The following is a 20,106-nucleotide window of genomic DNA, read 5'->3' as shown; positions in this document are numbered from 1 at the left end:
CGACGGTTGCCCAATTTTCTCATTTCCCGGTCTGAGTTGACCCGTTAAGTCGTGCTGAGGCATTGTGACCCCCAACTATTCTGTTCTGCGGTCTAACATGACTTCAACCTATCCTTGTCTGCAGTCTAACTTAACCCCAACCTATCCTTTCCTGTGGTCTATCGAGACCCCCTCTATCATTTCTGGGATCAGTGGAAATCCCACTATTCTTTACTGTGGTCTATCTAGACCAGTGGTTCTCAACTGGTCTGGCTGCGGGACCCACCATCACCCCTTAATGACAAGCCGCGACCCAAATCGAGGAACATTTTCAACTTCTCAAATTTATTTAATGAAAAGATGGTGCAGTTTGAACCTGACCTGAAAATGTCCTCTGCAGTCGTAGTAGTAGGGAGCTCTCTTGTGCAGAGAAATTTCACATAAACGAGTAAAACTGCTTTGTTTATGTCTGTAGATTCGTCCATTTGTAATGCAAAATGACCACTTGCCTACATTCAAGCTGTGGTCTGTTGTTTGATGTCATCCGACATGTCTTCAATTCGCCTACTTATAGTGTAATTTGACAGAGGTATAGTTTTCAGTTTATCCGCTGCAACTTTTGTCCTCAATATAAGAAAATCCATATCTCATATAGTCGGTGTTATACTTGCGTTTCACTCAATTAGCATATGTAAACAAACTTTGTGGGTGTTCTTCTATGGTAGGAAATGGCAGGTATCTATTAACATTACAAGGCATTAATGCCAAATACTGTTAAGGAGTGTGAATAGATGGCACTCCGCTGCATAAAAAATCCCCTTCAATATAAAAGCACAGTATATATATATTTTTCTTTCAGGCAAAGCCCCGCGACCCACTTTTGGGTCGCAACCCACCAGTTGAGAATCACTGATCTAGACCCACACTATCCTGTTCTGCGGTCCATCGAGACCCTACTCTATCCTTTGCTTAACTTGACCTCTCTTAACTCAGGGTGATATTTCATGAGTTGACGTTAAACTTAACAAGTTCTACCCTTCAACTTTCTCTCACAACTAATTTTCTATTTTGCTTAGGAATTCTCTGCGGCAGTAGGTACGGTATTTATTTAATTTATTCATATAAAATGAATCTCTTTTGTGGGATTAGGCTTTATCTGACCTCAGCATCACTACCCCTTGGTTATCCTATTTCAGGATGGAGTCCAATCGCCCAAAGCTTTGCACTGTTCATATTTTATGCATGTATAATAAATTATTGTTAAATTCGAATTAACTCTCTCCGGATTGAAATAACCATAACTTGTCTGAAATTTCCTGAATGATTGTTTTTATTATCTGATGAAACAAACTATCATCACATGTTTGATCTTTCTCTTCATTTATTTCAGGAAATAGATGTTAAACTGAATGCTGACCTGTAGACAAAAGTAAAAAAAGACTGTTCACACTTTCCCGATGATAACTATCATTTCGGGAGTTATTATTATTAGTAACATTTCATCAGATTTCTAGAAAATACAAAAAGTTATGGGTCTGTAAATAAAATGTTACAACAGTTTCAGTAACACACCAAGAAAGAAAAAACAAACCCATTGATTTAGTTTCCTTTCATACAGAAGGTCAACTGTTCCCCCTATTACACTTTTTAAATACAATCAGTTTGAATATGTATTAATTAGACATTACACGAAATGTTGCATTTTAAATACACATATTTCCCCTGATGAACAGTCTTTGGTTCCTTTTTGTTTCCACCATCACAGACCTACTGTTTGTTGTCATTGCTTTGAATGTAAATTAATTATATAATGTTTGAAAAAAACTTCCCCTTTCTTTTCATTTATAAACAAAGAAGAAAATATAAGACAATGAAAACTGCAGTGGTCCCTACCAACATATTTAGGTAATTCATCTTTCACAAAAAAGTGAAAAGATACATTTCTCTCCTGTGTGAACACTCATGTGTGTCTTCAGACTTCCCTGCGCTTTAAATCTTTTCGCACAAACATCACATCCAAATAGTTTCTCTCCTGTGTGGACTCTCATGTGTCTCTTCATATTTCCCTGCTCTGTAAATCTTTTCCCACAAACATCACATCCAAATGGTTTCTCTCCTGTGTGAACACTCATATGTGTCTTCAGACTTCCCTGCACTGTAAATCTTTTCCCACAAACATCACATCCAAATGGTTTCTCTCCTGTGTGAACTCTCATGTGTCTCTTCAGATTTCCCTGCTCTGTAAATCTTTTCCCACAAACATCACATCCAAATGGTTTGTCTCCTGTGTGAACACTCATGTGTGTCTTCAGACTTCCCTGCACTGTAAATCTGTTCCCACAAACATCACATCCAAATGGTTTCTCTCCTGTGTGAACTCTCATGTGTGTCTTCAGACTTCTCTGCATTGTAAATCTTTTCCCACAAACATCACATCCAAATGGTTTCTCTCCTGTGTGAACTCTCATGTGTGTCTTCAGACTTCTCTGCATTGTAAATCTGTTCCCACAAACATCACATCCAAATGGTTTCTCTCCTGTGTGAACTCTCATGTGTGTCTTCAGACTTCCCTGCACTGTAAATCTTTTCCCACAAACATCACATCCAAATGGTTTATCTCCTCTGTGAACTCTCATGTGTTTCTTCAGATTTCCCTGCTCTGTAAATCTTTTCTCACAAACATCACATCCAAATGGTTTATCTCCTCTGTGAACTCTCATGTGTCTCTTCAGATTCCCCTTCAGTGTAAATCTTTTCCCACAAACATCACATCCAAATGGTTTCTCCCCTGTATGAACTCTCCTGTGTCTACTCAGATGTCCCTTCTCTTTAAATCTTTTCCCACAAACATCACATCCAAATGGTTTGTCTCCTGTGTGAACTCTCATGTGTGTCTTCAGACTTCCCTGCACTGTAAATCTGTTCCCACAAATATCACATCCAAATGGTTTCTCTCCTGTGTGAACTCTCATGTGTCTCTTCAGATGTCCCTTCAGTGTAAATCTTTTCTCACAAACATCACATCCAAATGGTTTCTCTCCTGTGTGAACTCTCATGTGTGTCTTCAGACTTCCCTGCACTGTAAATCTGTTCCCACAAACATCACATCCAAATGGTTTCTCTCCTGTGTGAACTCTCATGTGTCTCTTCAGATGTCCCTTCAGTGTAAATCTTTTCCCACAAACATCACATCCAAATCGTTTCTCTCCCGTTTGGACCCTTTTCTGTGAATCTACCTTTTTCTTCACTCTCAAACATTTCTTCGGAACCAAGAAGCTCAAGGACATTTTTCCATAATTACACATCATGTGTCTCTTGAGAAAGCCCTTGTAGTAAAATCTATTCCTACACTTGAAGAAGCTGAAGGATTTCTTGCAAGTGTTACAGACTACATCCTTTACAATTGTTTCCTTAAATTTCAGAGCATGTGTAGCAGAATCTGGTGCCCTGGTCTCCTTCCAATCACTGTCACTCTCCTCTGTTTCAGATCCAGAATCTAACAAAGGCTTTTGCCAATCATCATAACTGACTTCCATCTCAGAGGAGTCAGAAACCATTTCATCATTAGCATTCGGTTGTGCATGACGATCTGGATCTAGGTTCCCGGCTGGTCCTGATCCTCCACAGTCCTCTACACCAGTAGCTGAGCTGCTGGCTGGAGGCTCTGCCTCTCTGTTATCCTCCTTTTGGCTATGATGAAGCTGTGAAGATTGAGGTATCTCATCGTCAATCTTCAAAAGCATAGTATTGAATAGGAACCTGGTGACATCTGCGTCCTCCAGCTCTTTGAGGTGCTCTGGTTCCAGACTGGTCCAGAGTTCCTTTGGCTCCTCTTTTATGCGGAGGGGCTCTTGGTCCTCCTGCTCCTCTTTTATGCGGAGGGGCTCTTGGTCCTCCTGCTCCTCTTTTATGCGGAGGGGCTCCTGGTCCTCCTGCTCCTCTTTTATGCGGAGGGGCTCCTGGTCCTCCTGCTCCTCTTTTATGCGGAGGGGCTCCTGGTCCTCCTGCTCCTCTTTTATGCAGAGGGGCTCCTGGTCCTCCTGGTCCTCTTTTATGCGGAGGGGCTCCTGGTCCTCCTGGTCCAGGCTGGAGCTCCACTCAGGGGGAATATCTTCTTTCATCACCAACAGCAGCTGGACATCTGCAGGGAGAACATTATGGACAACTGTGAGGTCACACTGATGTCTCTGGTATCATTACATTATATTACTGAGATCTAGTGTCACACATCATACCAATACTAAATAAGTGTCGCAATACCTTGCTCTTCACCACAACTGTCCGACACAACGCCCACACTAAACCGCCTGTCCATCTCACACTCCATTTTATCCTTACTGTAAACAAGAACTCAAGATACCGCCTACGCTTTGGGCAGTGACTCCCTCCCAAAGCTGAGGGTGCAATCCATAGTCGACCATTTATTCTTGTGCTCACAATGACAAGTTCACAACAAATCCAAAATGTCAGAGTTTTTACGTCTGACTTTTATACCTTAGTTCTCTTCTTAATAGTAATTCAGGGAAGTATAGATTCAAATCCAGCCTTAATCTCATTTTGCGCTTGGAACTCCTCTGGAATCCCTTTAGGCTGCCCTATAGTGTCTAACTGGATATGTTGTTCGGTGTTAAGTGAAATTTGTGCTCAAAACAATGTGCGGAAAAGCATAAAAACACAGATGGGACACATCCCAATCCCAGAAGGGCCGTTCAAACACTTAATCATAGACTATGTAGACATGATAAAATTAGCATATTACATTATTCATTTAGCAGACGCTTTTATCCAAAGCGACTTACAATAAGTGTATTCAACATAGGTATTCAAGAAAACTACTAGTCACCAGAAGTCATAAGTGCATCTCCTTGTTTACACAAGCATCTAAGAGCATAAACTAGAGCAAAAGTACAGTGCAGAAACAAACTAATACAATAAGTGCAACAAACTAATACAGATACCATAAATGCTAATACAATACAATAAGTGCTAAGTGGAAGGCTCAGGGTAGTACTTCTTGAAGAGGTGTTTTCAGCCTGCTCCGAAAGATGGGCAGCGACTCTGCTGTCCTGACGTCAGTGGGGAGTTCATTCCACCACTGTGCGGCTAGGACAGAAAAAAGCCGTGACCGGGTCGATCGGCCGCAGAGACCTCTGAGCGACGGGGCAACCAATCGCCCCGAGGCAGCAGAGCGAGGTGGTCGGGCGGGGGTGTAGGGCTTGATCATGGTCTGGAGATAGGAAGGATCTGTTCCTTTCACTGCCCTGCAGGCTAGCACCAGAGTCTTAAACTGGAATCGAGCTCTTACAGGGAGCCAGTGTAGAGAACGGAGAAGGGAAGTTGTGTGGGAGAACTTGGGGCGATTGAACACCAAACGAGCTGCAGCTTTCTGGACAACCTCCAGAGGTCTGATGGCCAACGCCGGGACTCCGGCAAGTAGTGAGTTGCAGTAGTCCAGGCGGGAGATGACAAGAGCCTGGATGAGCACCTGCGCCATCTCGTCAGTGAGGAAGGGGCGAATCCTCCTGATGTTGTAGAGCAGGAATCTGCAGGAGCGTGTAACCGATGCAATGTTTGCTGAGAACGACAGTTGGTCATCCAGGGTCACACCCAGATTCCTCGCAGTCCGAGTTGGCGTCACCACAGTTTCGTCAATGGTGATGGACAGGTCTAGATGTGGGCAACCCTTCCCCGGGAGGAACAGTAGCTCGGTTTTGTCCAGGTTCAGCTTCAGGTGGTGTGTCGTCATCCACTTCGAGATGTCAGCCAAGCAGGCAGCGATGCGTGCCTCCACTTGAGTATCATCGGGGGGAAATGACAAGACCAGCTGGGTGTCATCGACATAACCATGGTAAGAGAAGTTATGCGAGCGAATAACAGAACCCAGAGATGTTGTGTAGAACGAGAAGAGAAGGGGGCCCAGAACTGAACCTTGAGGAACCCCTGTAGTCAGCATGCGTGGTTCCGACACGGCCCCCCTCCATGTCACCTGGTAGGATCGACCTGTCAGGTAGGATGTAAACAGGGAGAGTGCAGAGCCTGAGACACCCATCGCCTCGAGAGGAGGATCTGGTGTTTCACCGTGTCAAACGACGCAGACAGGTCCAGGAGAATCAGGACAGAGGAGAGAGCGTTAGCTCTCGCGGCATGAAGCGACTCAGTCACCGCAAGGAGGGCTGTCTCTGTCGAGTGACCCACCTTGAACCCGGACTGGTAGGGGTCCAAGAGGCTGTTCTGGTGGAGATAGGAAGACAGTTGATTAAAGACAGCACACGTTCAAGTGTTTTGGATAGAAAGGGTAGAAGAGAAACCAGTCTGAAGTTCTTGACATCAAAGGGGTCAAGTGATGGTTTCTTCAGAAGGGGAGTGACTCTAGCAGTCTTGAAAGCTGTTGGAAAGCATCCTGAAACTAGAGATGTGTTGATGAGGTGGGTGAGGAAAGGAAGGAGTTCAGTCGCAATAGACTGAAGAAGAGGGGAGGGGATCGGGTCAAGGGAGCACGTGGTGGGGCGGTTAGATGTAACAAGGTTGAGGACCTCGTTGGGGGAGAGGGGAGCAAGATAGGGTAAGATGGGGTATGGGGAGGGGAGGGAGAGCTGAGGGGATAGAGCTGGAGAGGGTAGAGAGGGTGAGGGTGGACAGGGAGAGGGGGGCTGAGAGAAGGAGGATTTGATATCGTTTACCTTCTTGTCAAAGAAGTTGGCGAAATCGTCAGGGAGAAGGGAGGAAGTAGGAGGAGGGGGTGGGGGTTGGAGGAGTGAAGAGAAAGTTTCAAAGAGTTTTTTAGGATTGGAAGCAGAGGGTAGGATTTTAGAGCGGAAGAAAGCAGCTTTAGCAGTAGATAGAGAGGAGAAAAAGTGGAAAGAAGAGATTAGAAGTTAAGAAGGTCCTCCAGGAGTTTGCCTTCTCTCCATTTACGCTCAGCCTATCAGTACGAACTGAGTCCGACAGCCATGGGGCACGTGGGGTTGGCCATGCAGGCCTGGAGGTGAAGGGACAGAGGTTGTGCAAGGAAGAGGAAAGGGTGGAGAGGAGAAGGTCAGTAGCAGTATCAGGGGATAGGAGAGAGAATGATCCAGGGTCAGGGAGAGCAGAGGTAACAGAAGAGGAAAGATCAGCGTGGGAGAGAGAGCAGAGAGCACTACGGGTAGAAACCATGTGGGTAGGTGGTGGAAGTAAGGGGGGAGAGGAGAGGGAGATGGAGTAGGACATGAAATAGTGGCCAGAGAGCTGGAGGGGAGTGACAGAGAGGTTAGCAGTAGAACAGTGTCTCGTGAAGATAAGATCCAGCTGGTTGCCGGCCTTGTGGGTAGGAAGAGAAGAGGAGGGGTAAAGGTCAAAGGAGGAGAGGAAGGAAAGAAGAGGTTCTAACTTAGTCTGGATGTTGAAGTCACCGAGCAGGATGAGTGCGGAGCCATCGTCATGGAAGTGAGAGACTAATGTGTCAAGCTCTTCCAGGAACTCACCAAGAGGGCCTGGTGGGCGATACACAACAGCAATAGTGAGTTTGACGGGATGAGTGACAGTAACAGCATGGAATTCGAAAGAGGACGGGGAGAACTGTGGAACAGAGACAAGAGAGTATTTCCATTTTGGGGAAATTAGCAGGCCAGTACCACCACCTCGCCTTACAGCTCTGGGAGTGTGAGAGAAAGAGTATATATCTGACAGAGCTGCGGGTGTGGTGGTATTTTCTGGTGTGATCCAGGTCTCAGTTAGAGCAAGAAAGTTGAGGGAGAGCAAGGAAGCGTAGCCTGAGATGAACTCAGCTTTCGGCACTGCCGACTGGCAATTCCAGAGCCCCCCTGCCACCACTTGCTCGCCATGAGCTGAGAGAGTAAGATAGATGAGATCAGTGGGGTCACGGCACCTGGCAGTGGCCCAATGTCTACGTGACCACCGGGCAGAGAAACGGACAGAAATAGGATTAAAACACATGGTAGACAATAGAAACCCCGTAAGTACACGCTCGAGAAGTCTTAGCTTGACGAAGGTAAGCTTGAAAAAGTCGCCCTGTTGCCTTTGTTTGCTTGACGCTTGGGAGCTGATGCTTCCAGCCTCCAGCAGTGCTTAAGGACAGCAATCTACTGATTGCTCATTGTCTGCCAGGAGTGCAGGCCCCTCCCTGGTAATTAGCAAAGCAATTCACCAGGTGAGACTAAATCACAGCTAGCTCAGACAAGCAGAAACTCACAAGTAATAACAACTGAGGCAGGCCTAAGTACAGCTAAAGACAACTTTGTAAAAGCAAGCTCAAAATACTTATTCTAGATGAGTCAGTAGTTCAGTGTCCCTCCAAAAGATAAATACACATTGGTGCTTGCACAGAATATGCATATGGCAAGCGCTACATGCCAGTGGTAATTGATCAATTCAGTCCCTGGGTGGAAGCAAGTCCATCAAAAAACCTAGGAGCTGAAACTGTTGTCAAGTTTCTGACAAAGGATGTCGTCCCACGATTTGGCATACCATCAGAAATAAGCTCAGGCTACATCCATACTACTCCGTTTCTATTTGGAAGCAGATTTCTCAAATAGAAATGATCTCCGTCCATATGGCCGTTTCAGCATAATTTTCGAATTGATCTGCATCCACACAGCAACCGTCGAAGACGGACAGCACGTGACCATTAACGTACACTGGGCATGCGCGTGACGGTGTAAACAGGAAGTGGATTGGTTGCTTAGTTTTAAAAAAATACGACAGAGTAATAAAGTAGTCTTTAATAATGAAAGGTTGTATTTGATACTTAAGATCTTCCTCTAAAATAGTCCTCTATAAACTCAAACAGACAGTTCGTGGAAAGTTTTAGAAGTTTTATTTTTCAGACTCAGTTACAGCGCTGCGGGTCTTTCTCTATCTCTCTCTCTCACATCAAATTTAACTTAAAATCAACACTTACACGTAAACGTTTACTAGATTATGGTCCATAAATGTTGTCAACACACGTCTCTCACTCTATTCTGCTCCTGCTTCGTGCAGGAAAGCTTAGCAGATCGCTAACAGTAGATCCGTGAAATAAAGACCATGGAATCCGTAGAAGAGTTTCAAGACTTTAGTGTGAATCTTTCTTATTTATAAAACTGTGGAAACACAATATGAAATATGGCTTTACAAACTGTCCATATACACATACATGAAGACAAAACAACAATCCAGGATACAGCCATCATGTAACATGTCCGACTAGCTTGCTTCTAAGCTAATTTTAATATTACCGCCAATGGAGAAATGCTAACCGCGATTAGCATTTAATACAACACCAATGTTATACTAAAAGAGCAAATAGAATATATCTACGTACATCTTGTCATGCTTCATAAAGACATACTTACAGACTAAGGTCTCTCAAGGCTACCAAACGGAAGAAGTAAAACGTTAGTGCAGCGTGTCTTCTCATTAGAATCTAAAAACAACGAGGCACTAACTCGGGAGGAGGGATAAATACGAGCATGAAAATGCAATTACATTCTACCACGCAGAAATGTGGGGGCAGAACACACTCGTTTCCTCGGTGTTGTCTGCTCTCACTCGTAGCTCTGAATAGCTGCTAACTGTGGCTTCAGACGGCGCTCCGCTCAGTTTGTTTTCTTCCGGGTACGGGTCACGTGATAGTGAGTGTGACGAATCAGGGAAGGAGACGTCATGGCTGCTAAGAACCAATCCAGTAGCGAACATGGGTGTGGGCTTCATTTTTTCTAAACACATCAGTTTCCGACCGTCCACACTCAAACGCAACCCCGGAGTTTTCAAACACCTCCAATCACGGGGGTGTTTTCAAACTCCTCCGTTTAGGGTGCTCCAAAACTCCGGCGTAGTGTGGCCGCTCAGTGTAAACGTAGCAAAACATATGTGTTTCCAAACGTAAGCAAAGTAATATGGCCTCAGATAATGGTTCAGCATTTGTGCAGAAAGTAGCCACAGGGATTTTACAACAGTTGACAATCAAACGGAGGTTGGGGGCCGTGTACCACCCACAAAGTCAAGGTTTAGTGGAACTGATTAACGCAATGTTAAAGGCGAAGTTGAATAAGACCTGTGCAAGCACGAAGCTAAACTGGGTGGATGCTTTGCCACTTGTGCTAATGAGTTATTGCATGCAAACTCACAGGAGCATGCACCTAACCCCGCATGAAATGCTAACAGGTAAACCTGTGCCCGCACCTCAACTTGGAGGCCCCTACAAAGAACCCCCACTTGAGCAGCTGCAAATAGAGTTAAAGGACTATATTGAGCAATTAACTGCCATACATAGATCCATCTACTTGCAGGAGAAGGGAAAAGAGCCAGGCTCCGACCAGAAGCCCGAGAAACCAATGGTACCAGGGGACCAGGTGTCTGTTAAAGTCTTCCAACAAAAGTGGCACGAGCCAAGGCGGGAAGGTCCCTATAGAGTGGTGCGAGCAATGCCAACAGCGGTCCAGGTCGAAAGAAGTACAACGTGGTATCACTTGAGCCATTGCACGAAAGTCCAAGACAAAACCAAGGGCAGTACGAAGTCAGAAGAAAATGACAAACAAGGTAAGCCTGGAACATGTATTGAAACTAATGGGCGTTCTGATATGGATGCTGTTAGGAAGCGTGGGACAGGAGAGACTGACGGTGGTGAAACCTGTGACACCACAGAGGATGCAGGTCAGCGCCCAGAAGGTGACTCAGCCATCCTGGAGGAGAGCCAGAAACCCTGAATCAGATGAGTACGACGCAACCACACATATTCTAACCCATGCTATACCAGGACCTATGCCAGCATTGCCATTTAAGTTCAAACCGGCCTATCCAGGGTTCAGACAGTTGCACACTAATACACGTAGAAAGAGACGACGATGGAGAAAAACAGTATAAAGTAGAAGTGTCAAAACTGTGCAGGCATAGTAAAGGTAAGCAAGCGATAAAGTGGGGATTGGACCAGTGTTTAATTACCATAACGGCAGGAGATCAGCTTGATGTTGAGGTCAGAACGAGCCGACTGTGGAACCCAAATCATGTCTATTATGTACATGTGGAAATAAAAAACATTGACACTTCACAAGGAGTCCGAATGACTTATGAACTAGTACGAGTGGATAATGGTGATCCTAAACCCATGATAATACTAGCGTATGAATTGGTAAACAACAACATTAAGTTGCGCATCCCATATCAAGGGGTGACAGTTAACTTAGCGAAAAGAGTAATCCATGTATTAGAGATGATAGAGGGTGAAGCAAAGCAGAATGAGCTGTGTGGGTGGAGTATTAATAATGTCAGCGGTGTGTCAGCATGGAAAACTATTGAGTGTGGGGTGAGGGTGGCACCGAAGACATCTGGATGGGTGATGGAACTGAAAGACGAGATAATCCAACCCAACAGAACATATGCACTCAAATGTATAGCCGTAAACAGTAAAGGGGGACGTGTGACTAGTGTCTCTGGGATGATACTAAACCAAGAGTTGAGCGGCAGGGTTACCATACAACTTACCTCAGCGGCCCCAGCAGTTACAACGGTAAGAGATAACAATAATAATAGAGCCGTTACTCCGACAACATAACTATGACCGTTCCCACTCTCCATTTGTTAAGTGAACAAACAACAGGCACAACCGACAGTTATTGGATGTGTGGGGGAAATATTTTACTGAATATTCTGCCGCCAAGATGGGTTGGGCTTTGCGCATTGGTTCTGATGAGGTTACCGGTAGTGGTGCTATATGAGGGGGTGAGTGATGGGCGAAGCGTCCGATGGGAGGCGTAGGTAAAGAAGACAATACACGGCGGACCAACATCTCCAGTTAGACCAGGCATGGACAAACTACGGCCCGCGGGCCATATACGCACCGTTGGGCTTAGGATTCCGGCCAGTCAAATATTGGTACAAAATTGTCCGAACTATAATAAAGACTAGGGCTGGGCGGTATACCGGTTTTAATTTCCCATATAATATGAATTCTTCACACACCATCATACCGGTGCATAGCCAAAACAACTGCTGTCTGTCTTCAACAGGCAGCTAAATGTATTTTTTGCCGCTATGAGCGCTACAGTCGGAGCTCGTTCTCTTATATGTATTGAGAGAGACCCCTAGTCATGGTCATAACTTTATAACAACAATTAATAACCCACAACTAACGCTCTTTAACAGAGCAAAACACCACAGCACACAACAGTCTGTGACACATAAACAATTTGTAATAATTGTACATTTATAAAATTTCACCGCCGAACTGCATGCTGGGTACAGCTCACTCGTGAGCCTGCTTGCTAGCACAACAGTCTGCTAACAGCTGGGAGAGGCTCCGTCGCTCCAGTAACGTTACATTAAAGAACAGAACAGAACAGACCGATGCAGGATGAACAAAGACAGACCGGAGATGCACCGATAGAGTTTGACACATATGCAACGCTGATTAACGTGTAATATGCGTGGTATTTGTTATAAATGTACGTTGGTGCATAGAGGGTGATAAGAAGCTGTACTTGGAGGGGCTTAGGACCCAGGGGAATGTAGGTGAAGGAAACAGAAAGAGACGGAAGAGATGCCACACAAACAGCTGTTCACTGCTCCTCACGATCCTGTAGACCAGTGATTCTCAACTGGTGGTTCGTCGCGGACCCGTTTTCAGTGGGTCGCGGGCCTTTGCGTTATGCAGTGGAGTCATTCACGCTCCTTTCCAGCATTAACGGCACTTGTTCAGCGGTGCAGGAAAAACACCGACCAATGCGTTGTAAATCACGTCACGTGATGCAGTTTAGCCAATCAAATAAGGGTATTCTGATATGTTTCCTGACGCCAGTGAGATGTACCCACACCGTGACACAGGGGAGAGAGACAAGGAAAGACATGACAGAGCAGAGCTCTGATAGTGTTAGATGTGAAAGTCAAAAATCTGCATGAGCCCTTCAAAGAATTAAATTGCTAAAAAGACCACAGTCATTAACCTGTACACTAAAAACACTGTCAAAAATGTCTGCTTAATAAGTAAGTGCACGATAAAATATGCATTAATGCGATAAAAAAAATGCCGTGTAAGATCCCAGTTAACTGATGAACACCTCAGATCTGTTCTGAGAATTGCCACAACCAAACTGACACCAAACGTTGATGCACTGGCTAAAAAGGGTGACCAACAACACTGTTCCCACTGAAATTAAATGTAAGTTCTCTTTACTTTTTAGGTCACAGCTTTTACTTGTAATTTATATTGGTTCACACAAACACTATCCATTCATCTGCTACTGGCCTGGCCCGTCTGTCGAATTTTAAAACTCAATGTGGCCCCCGAGCCAAAAAGTTTGCCCACCCCTGAGTTAGACGCTATAGGGCAGCCTAGAGGGATTCCAGAGGACTTCCAAGCACGAAATGAGATTAAGGCTGGATTTGAATCTATACTGCCCTGAACTACTATTAATTATTCGTTAGTTAGTTAGTTAATTTAATATTATTCTATTTTAATGTATATATTGTGCCTTTTTTAATTTTAATATTATTTTGTACTCTAATTGCTTACCTGTATCATAAATGCTGCTTTAGCGAAAACAATTCCCCTTTTGTGATTAATAAAGTGTCTGTCTGTCTTAATAAAGTGTCTATCTGTCTTAATTCACTTTTCAGATGAAGTGTTCCCCTTTGTTTTTGTTTCTTGTCGGACATCATTTACAGCCGCACCGCTCTACAACCCGAAACTACATCTTCCGTTGTTGTTGTGCGTGAAATCACACCAGTGTGTGTGTGGGACACATTTAAAATATGTTTTACTGGATGAAGAGGAGCAGCGACTCCGAGACGCTCGACATGTCTAAAGCCGAGATTCTGAGAGGAATCGTTACCGAGAAACTCACCACGGCCGCGCAGGACATCTTGGCGGTGGTGGAGAGGACTGTGGCCGGCTATGAGGAGGAGGCGTCGGGCTTCAGGCGGGAGATCGACCGGCAGAAGAAGCAGCTGGAGGTCCTCCTGCAGCCTCGTGTCTCTCTGGAGAGGAGAGGTCTGTGGCGGAACTCCGTTCATCATTTCACTTTGTTTGCTTCCTGACGAAGCTGCAGACTTCAGAGCACATAAAATAAAACGCTTACACACTTTGTGATGATGTGGTTCACAACTCGGAACACATAAAGTTTAACTAAGATGAACAAATTAAGTCTGTTTTCCACTAATCAATGTGCTAATAGTGATGTGACCTTTCGTGTCGAGTAATCCAGGAAGATTTTTACGAGGCGCGTATCGAGGCTTGTGTTGATGACGTTTGTGGTGACGTGCTGACAGCCAATGAAATTGCAGCATTATTAACGCTGTCCAAGGAGCTCAAAATCCACTTTCATATCGCTGGTTTCAGCTCCTGGACGCAGATTCGAGTCTCACTTGGGGCTACGCCACACATCAATGATAAAGAGCTATTTATAAATCAAGAAATGTTTATCCAACTTTACCTTTTACTGATTATCACTAGATTGTAGTGGCAGATAGAGTATCAAGTACTTGACTTATTTATGGCTATTAACCTATTATATTGTAGTTTTTACTGTTGACTATAATGACTCACGTATTAATGAGACATGTAAACATTAGTGAATGAAATATATTTATTAAACACAACAGGGACAGTGAATATTGAACACAGAGCCAATAATGCAAGGTCACAAATACACAACACAAATATGTTAAACATATATAGTAATGACAAAAACACTCCCCTTTTCTCTTACTTTCCCTTTTCAACCTCCCATCTCTTTTTTTCTGTCTCATAAAAAGCAGACCGCTGGAACTCATTCCAGGTCGTCTCCTCCATGCCCTGGTCTTTGTAAAAGGAAAAGACTTTACCAGGGCAGTAAATGTACTTCCCTGTTAGTCCAGGGAACCCTGTGTGAATGTGAGGACTGTTTGGATCCTGCTTCAGATCCATCTGACAGAATCGACACTTGCGACCTGTGTGCTGGGAGTCAGTCCTCTTCCTCTTCTGCTGTCCTCTCTCCTCCACCCTTTTCCTTGTAGCATCCAGTTCCAGCTGAAAGAACTTTGGGGAAGGAAGATCAGAGATGCTGTCGATTAATTCTGGCTGGGGAGGGAGACGCCACAATGACACCATCTTCATGAGGTTGCGCACAGGAAAGGAGCCCTGGCCAAAGACCCGTGGATTCCAGCTCTGTCTTCATCCAGATCCTCTGCTGCTGTGAACAGGTCCACTGGCTGACTTCATGGTCGTAGCCAGGGAGCTGTGGGGGCGACTGTGGCTAAGTGGATAGCAGGGCCGTCTTTCAATCAGAGGATCGGCGGTTCAATCCCCGGCTCCGGCTCTGCTAGTTGCATGTCGATGTGTCCTTGAGCAAGACACTTAACCCCAAAATTGCTCCCGTAGTTGTGCCTACAGTGTAGAAATGTGATAGAATCTGAATTGTAAGTCGCTTTGGATAAAAGTGTCTGCTAAATGACTGTAATGTAAAGCTGTCGACGGGTGGGGACAGCTAACGGCCTGGGTAACGGCTCACCAAGTCAGACAAGAATAAACAGAGCAAATTAGTATGATTTTGGGTGCGTCTTGATTTAATATTTTTGACATGAAAAACATTCTAATACTAACTTTGATCTCTCTGTGCAGGTGACAGTTGACCTGGCTCTTCAGACGTCTCAGGAGAAGTCAGGGGGGCCTCTGACACTATAGAGAATATTAAACATGTTATTATTATTGACAGTAAGATGAAGCAAGGATGTAACATGACATCTACACTGTAGTCTGTGAAACTCAGCAAGCTGGACATGGAGTGCTGCCTACCTTTTGTCTGAATACAGTGCAGCAGTAACTTTAAAGAATTAACAACAGTTTTGATGGACACTGCATATAGTATATTTTTAAGATGAAAATACAGGTCAAATAATACACACCAGGGACTGTGACAGTCGCCTCTGTTGATGGACGACCCGCTCCCTCTAGCAGCAGACACATGAGCTCCTGGGAAACAGGTACAGGTCTCTTTACAGTTAGAGCAGCGGCTGCAAGGAGAGAAGGATCACAAAACATAATCAATGGTTTATAACAGATATGAGCACAGCGAATATGACAGATACGTTTACATGTTGGATGTATTTACCATCTACTTGTGAACCCTTCAGATGAGTTGGTGCAGCAAGTGCAGCAGATGGTTCTACAACGGAAAAAACCTTGTAAGTCATTTATATTTTGAAAATATACAAACACTACTGTTAGTATTGTTACTTCACCTTTCTCAGCCTTATCCAATGACAGACTGTTTCTCACATTAATATATAAAGAATATACTTCATTCATACACGTGTGTCTATGTTTCAATGGGTTAATATTCAGAAGACAGTCATTATGATGTAACCTAGGCAGGTGAAGCAACATGGCACACTTCAAACACATGCATTCAGGTGTTAGTAACACAGCAGTTTCATACATACATATTGTTTCTTTTTATCCATATAAGAAAACAAAGAGTGATACGCCAAATATGCCAAATAAATATTACATCCGTACTGGTTTAGGACTACCATTGAAAATGAATGGGAAACGGTTTAGGAGTTTTAGCTAAAGAATCCCCGGGTGCCGCGCGGGTAGACAGGGTTGTCCGGTAAACGCAAGGTCGGAGTTTTAGACTAGGACTTAACCTGGGATGAATTTGTAGGCGTTTACCCTAGCTATACTTGGGTGTGTTACAGGACATTCTGATGTAGTGTTTTAAAATTAAAGCCCTTCAAAATCTCATTCATGAGCTAACTTCAAATCAAAGGCCACCCCTGAGAACAGTAGCCCACAGTACAAAAGACTATCACCCAAGGTGGGATTCGAACGCTAAACCTTTTGTTTGCTGTACCGGGCCCGGCTAGCTCAGACGGCAGAGCATGAGACTCTTAATCTCAGGGTCGTGGGTTCGAGCCCCACGTTGGGCTTCGGAGTTTTAGACTAGGACTTAACCTGGGATGAATTTGTAGGCGTTTACCCTAGCTATACTTGGGTGTGTTACAGGACATTCTGATGTAGTGTTTTAAAATTAAAGCCCTTCAAAATCTCATTCATGAGCTAACTTCAAATCAAAGGCCACCCTTGAGAACAGTAGCCCACTGTACAAAAGACTATCACCCAAGGTGGGATTCGAGGTGGGATTCGAAACCTTTTGTTTGCTGTACCAGGCCCGGCTAGCTCAGACGGCAGAGCATGAGAATCTTAATCTCAGGGTCGTGGGTTCGATCCCCACGTTGGGCTTCAGAGTTTTAGACTAGGACTTAACCTGGGATGAATTTGTAGGCGTTTACCCTAGCTATACTTGGGTGTGTTACAGGACATTCTGATGTAGTGTTTTAAAATTAAAGCCCTTCAAAATCTCATTCATGAGCTAACTTCAAATCAAAGGCCACCCCTGAGAACAGTAGCCCACAGTACAAAAGACTATCACCCAAGGTGGGATTCGAACGCTAAACCTTTTGTTTGCTGTACCGGGCCCGGCTAGCTCAGACGGCAGAGCATGAGACTCTTAATCTCAGGGTCGTGGGTTCGAGCCCCACGTTGGGCTTCGGAGTTTTAGACTAGGACTTAACCTGGGATGAATTTGTAGGCGTTTACCCTAGCTATACTTGGGTGTGTTACAGGACATTCTGATGTAGTGTTTTAAAATTAAAGCCCTTCAAAATCTCATTCATGAGCTAACTTCAAATCAAAGGCCACCCTTGAGAACAGTAGCCCACTGTACAAAAGACTATCACCCAAGGTGGGATTCGAGGTGGGATTCGAAACCTTTTGTTTGCTGTACCAGGCCCGGCTAGCTCAGACGGCAGAGCATGAGAATCTTAATCTCAGGGTCGTGGGTTCGATCCCCACGTTGGGCTTCAGAGTTTTAGACTAGGACTTAACCTGGGATGAATTTGTAGGCGTTTACCCTAGCTATACTTGGGTGTGTTACAGGACATTCTGATGTAGTGTTTTAAAATTAAAGCCCTTCAAAATCTCATTCATGAGCTAACTTCAAATCAAAGGCCACCCCTGAGAACAGTAGCCCACAGTACAAAAGACTATCACCCAAGGTGGGATTCGAACGCTAAACCTTTTGTTTGCTGTACCGGGCCCGGCTAGCTCAGACGGCAGAGCATGAGACTCTTAATCTCAGGGTCGTGGGTTCGAGCCCCACGTTGGGCTTCGGAGTTTTAGACTAGGACTTAACCTGGGATGAATTTGTAGGCGTTTACCCTAGCTATACTTGGGTGTGTTACAGGACATTCTGATGTAGTGTTTTAAAATTAAAGCCCTTCAAAATCTCATTCATGAGCTAACTTCAAATCAAAGGCCACCCCTGAGAACAGTAGCCCACAGTACAAAAGACTATCACCCAAGGTGGGATTCGAACGCTAAACCTTTTGTTTGCTGTACAGGGCCCGGCTAGCTCAGACGGCAGAGCATGAGACTCTTAATCTCAGGGTCGTGGGTTCGAGCCCCACGTTGGGCTTCGGAGTTTTAGACTAGGACTTAACCTGGGATGAATTTGTAGGCGTTTACCCTAGCTATACTTGGGTGTGTTACAGGACATTCTGATGTAGTGTTTTAAAATTAAAGCCCTTCAAAATCTCATTCATGAGCTAACTTCAAATCAAAGGCCACCCTTGAGAACAGTAGCCCACTGTACAAAAGACTATCACCCAAGGTGGGATTCGAGGTGGGATTCGAAACCTTTTGTTTGCTGTACCAGGCCCGGCTAGCTCAGACGGCAGAGCATGAGAATCTTAATCTCAGGGTCGTGGGTTCGATCCCCACGTTGGGCTTCAGAGTTTTAGACTAGGACTTAACCTGGGATGAATTTGTAGGCGTTTACCCTAGCTATACTTGGGTGTGTTACAGGACATTCTGATGTAGTGTTTTAAAATTAAAGCCCTTCAAAATCTCATTCATGAGCTAACTTCAAATCAAAGGCCACCCCTGAGAACAGTAGCCCACAGTACAAAAGACTATCACCCAAGGTGGGATTCGAACGCTAAACCTTTTGTTTGCTGTACCGGGCCCGGCTAGCTCAGACGGCAGAGCATGAGACTCTTAATCTCAGGGTCGTGGGTTCGAGCCCCACGTTGGGCTTCGGAGTTTTAGACTAGGACTTAACCTGGGATGAATTTGTAGGCGTTTACCCTAGCTATACTTGGGTGTGTTACAGGACATTCTGATGTAGTGTTTTAAAATTAAAGCCCTTCAAAATCTCATTCATGAGCTAACTTCAAATCAAAGGCCACCCTTGAGAACAGTAGCCCACTGTACAAAAGACTATCACCCAAGGTGGGATTCGAGGTGGGATTCGAAACCTTTTGTTTGCTGTACCAGGCCCGGCTAGCTCAGACGGCAGAGCATGAGAATCTTAATCTCAGGGTCGTGGGTTCGATCCCCACGTTGGGCTTCAGAGTTTTAGACTAGGACTTAACCTGGGATGAATTTGTAGGCGTTTACCCTAGCTATACTTGGGTGTGTTACAGGACATTCTGATGTAGTGTTTTAAAATTAAAGCCCTTCAAAATCTCATTCATGAGCTAACTTCAAATCAAAGGCCACCCCTGAGAACAGTAGCCCACAGTACAAAAGACTATCACCCAAGGTGGGATTCGAACGCTAAACCTTTTGTTTGCTGTACCGGGCCCGGCTAGCTCAGACGGCAGAGCATGAGACTCTTAATCTCAGGGTCGTGGGTTCGAGCCCCACGTTGGGCTTCGGAGTTTTAGACTAGGACTTAACCTGGGATGAATTTGTAGGCGTTTACCCTAGCTATACTTGGGTGTGTTACAGGACATTCTGATGTAGTGTTTTAAAATTAAAGCCCTTCAAAATCTCATTCATGAGCTAACTTCAAATCAAAGGCCACCCCTGAGAACAGTAGCCCACAGTACAAAAGACTATCACCCAAGGTGGGATTCGAACGCTAAACCTTTTGTTTGCTGTACCGGGCCCGGCTAGCTCAGACGGCAGAGCATGAGACTCTTAATCTCAGGGTCGTGGGTTCGAGCCCCACGTTGGGCTTCGGAGTTTTAGACTAGGACTTAACCTGGGATGAATTTGTAGGCGTTTACCCTAGCTATACTTGGGTGTGTTACAGGACATTCTGATGTAGTGTTTTAAAATTAAAGCCCTTCAAAATCTCATTCATGAGCTAACTTCAAATCAAAGGCCAC

General features: G+C 44.7%; 1 protein-coding gene and 7 non-coding genes across 9 annotated transcripts; 7 read left to right on the top strand and 1 right to left on the bottom strand.

Moving 5' to 3' along the window:
* Window positions 1-1,342: 1,342 nt before the first annotated feature.
* On the bottom strand, window positions 1,343-14,196 carry LOC142943365 (uncharacterized). 2 transcript variants are annotated; one of them, XM_076084946.1, is made up of 4 exons: window positions 13,797-13,926; window positions 7,349-7,451; window positions 4,991-6,210; window positions 1,343-4,120 (listed from the first exon to the last, which is right to left on the bottom strand). In XM_076084946.1, the coding sequence occupies exon 4, from the start codon at window positions 4,098-4,100 to the stop codon at window positions 1,890-1,892; it is 2,211 nt and encodes a 736-aa protein (XP_075941061.1). In that variant the 5' UTR covers window positions 4,101-4,120; window positions 4,991-6,210; window positions 7,349-7,451; window positions 13,797-13,926; the 3' UTR covers window positions 1,343-1,889. The 2 variants fall into 2 exon arrangements, with proteins under 2 accessions (XP_075941061.1, XP_075941060.1); XM_076084945.1 differs by lacking the exons at window positions 4,991-6,210; window positions 7,349-7,451 and having other exon boundaries at window positions 13,797-14,196.
* A 2,591-nt stretch (window positions 14,197-16,787) lies between these two features.
* trnak-cuu (transfer RNA lysine (anticodon CUU)) lies at window positions 16,788-16,860 on the top strand. The gene has a single exon. It is a non-coding gene; the product is annotated as a tRNA-Lys (tRNA).
* A 547-nt stretch (window positions 16,861-17,407) lies between these two features.
* On the top strand, window positions 17,408-17,480 carry trnak-cuu (transfer RNA lysine (anticodon CUU)). Its single transcript has one exon. It is a non-coding gene; the product is annotated as a tRNA-Lys (tRNA).
* A 547-nt stretch (window positions 17,481-18,027) lies between these two features.
* Window positions 18,028-18,100, top strand: trnak-cuu (transfer RNA lysine (anticodon CUU)). The gene has a single exon. It is a non-coding gene; the product is annotated as a tRNA-Lys (tRNA).
* Window positions 18,101-18,334: 234 nt separating this feature from the next.
* trnak-cuu (transfer RNA lysine (anticodon CUU)) lies at window positions 18,335-18,407 on the top strand. Its single transcript has one exon. It is a non-coding gene; the product is annotated as a tRNA-Lys (tRNA).
* A 547-nt stretch (window positions 18,408-18,954) lies between these two features.
* On the top strand, window positions 18,955-19,027 carry trnak-cuu (transfer RNA lysine (anticodon CUU)). The gene has a single exon. It is a non-coding gene; the product is annotated as a tRNA-Lys (tRNA).
* Window positions 19,028-19,574: 547 nt separating this feature from the next.
* On the top strand, window positions 19,575-19,647 carry trnak-cuu (transfer RNA lysine (anticodon CUU)). The gene has a single exon. It is a non-coding gene; the product is annotated as a tRNA-Lys (tRNA).
* Window positions 19,648-19,881: 234 nt separating this feature from the next.
* trnak-cuu (transfer RNA lysine (anticodon CUU)) lies at window positions 19,882-19,954 on the top strand. Its single transcript has one exon. It is a non-coding gene; the product is annotated as a tRNA-Lys (tRNA).
* The last annotated feature ends 152 nt before the right edge of the window (window positions 19,955-20,106 follow it).

This window comes from Anarhichas minor, unplaced genomic scaffold (assembly GCF_050575085.1).
Source record: "Anarhichas minor isolate MPS153535 unplaced genomic scaffold, ASM5057508v1 ptg000007l, whole genome shotgun sequence".
Taxonomy (NCBI): domain Eukaryota; kingdom Metazoa; phylum Chordata; class Actinopteri; order Perciformes; family Anarhichadidae; genus Anarhichas; species Anarhichas minor.
This window is presented reverse-complemented; position numbering and strand designations above follow the sequence as displayed.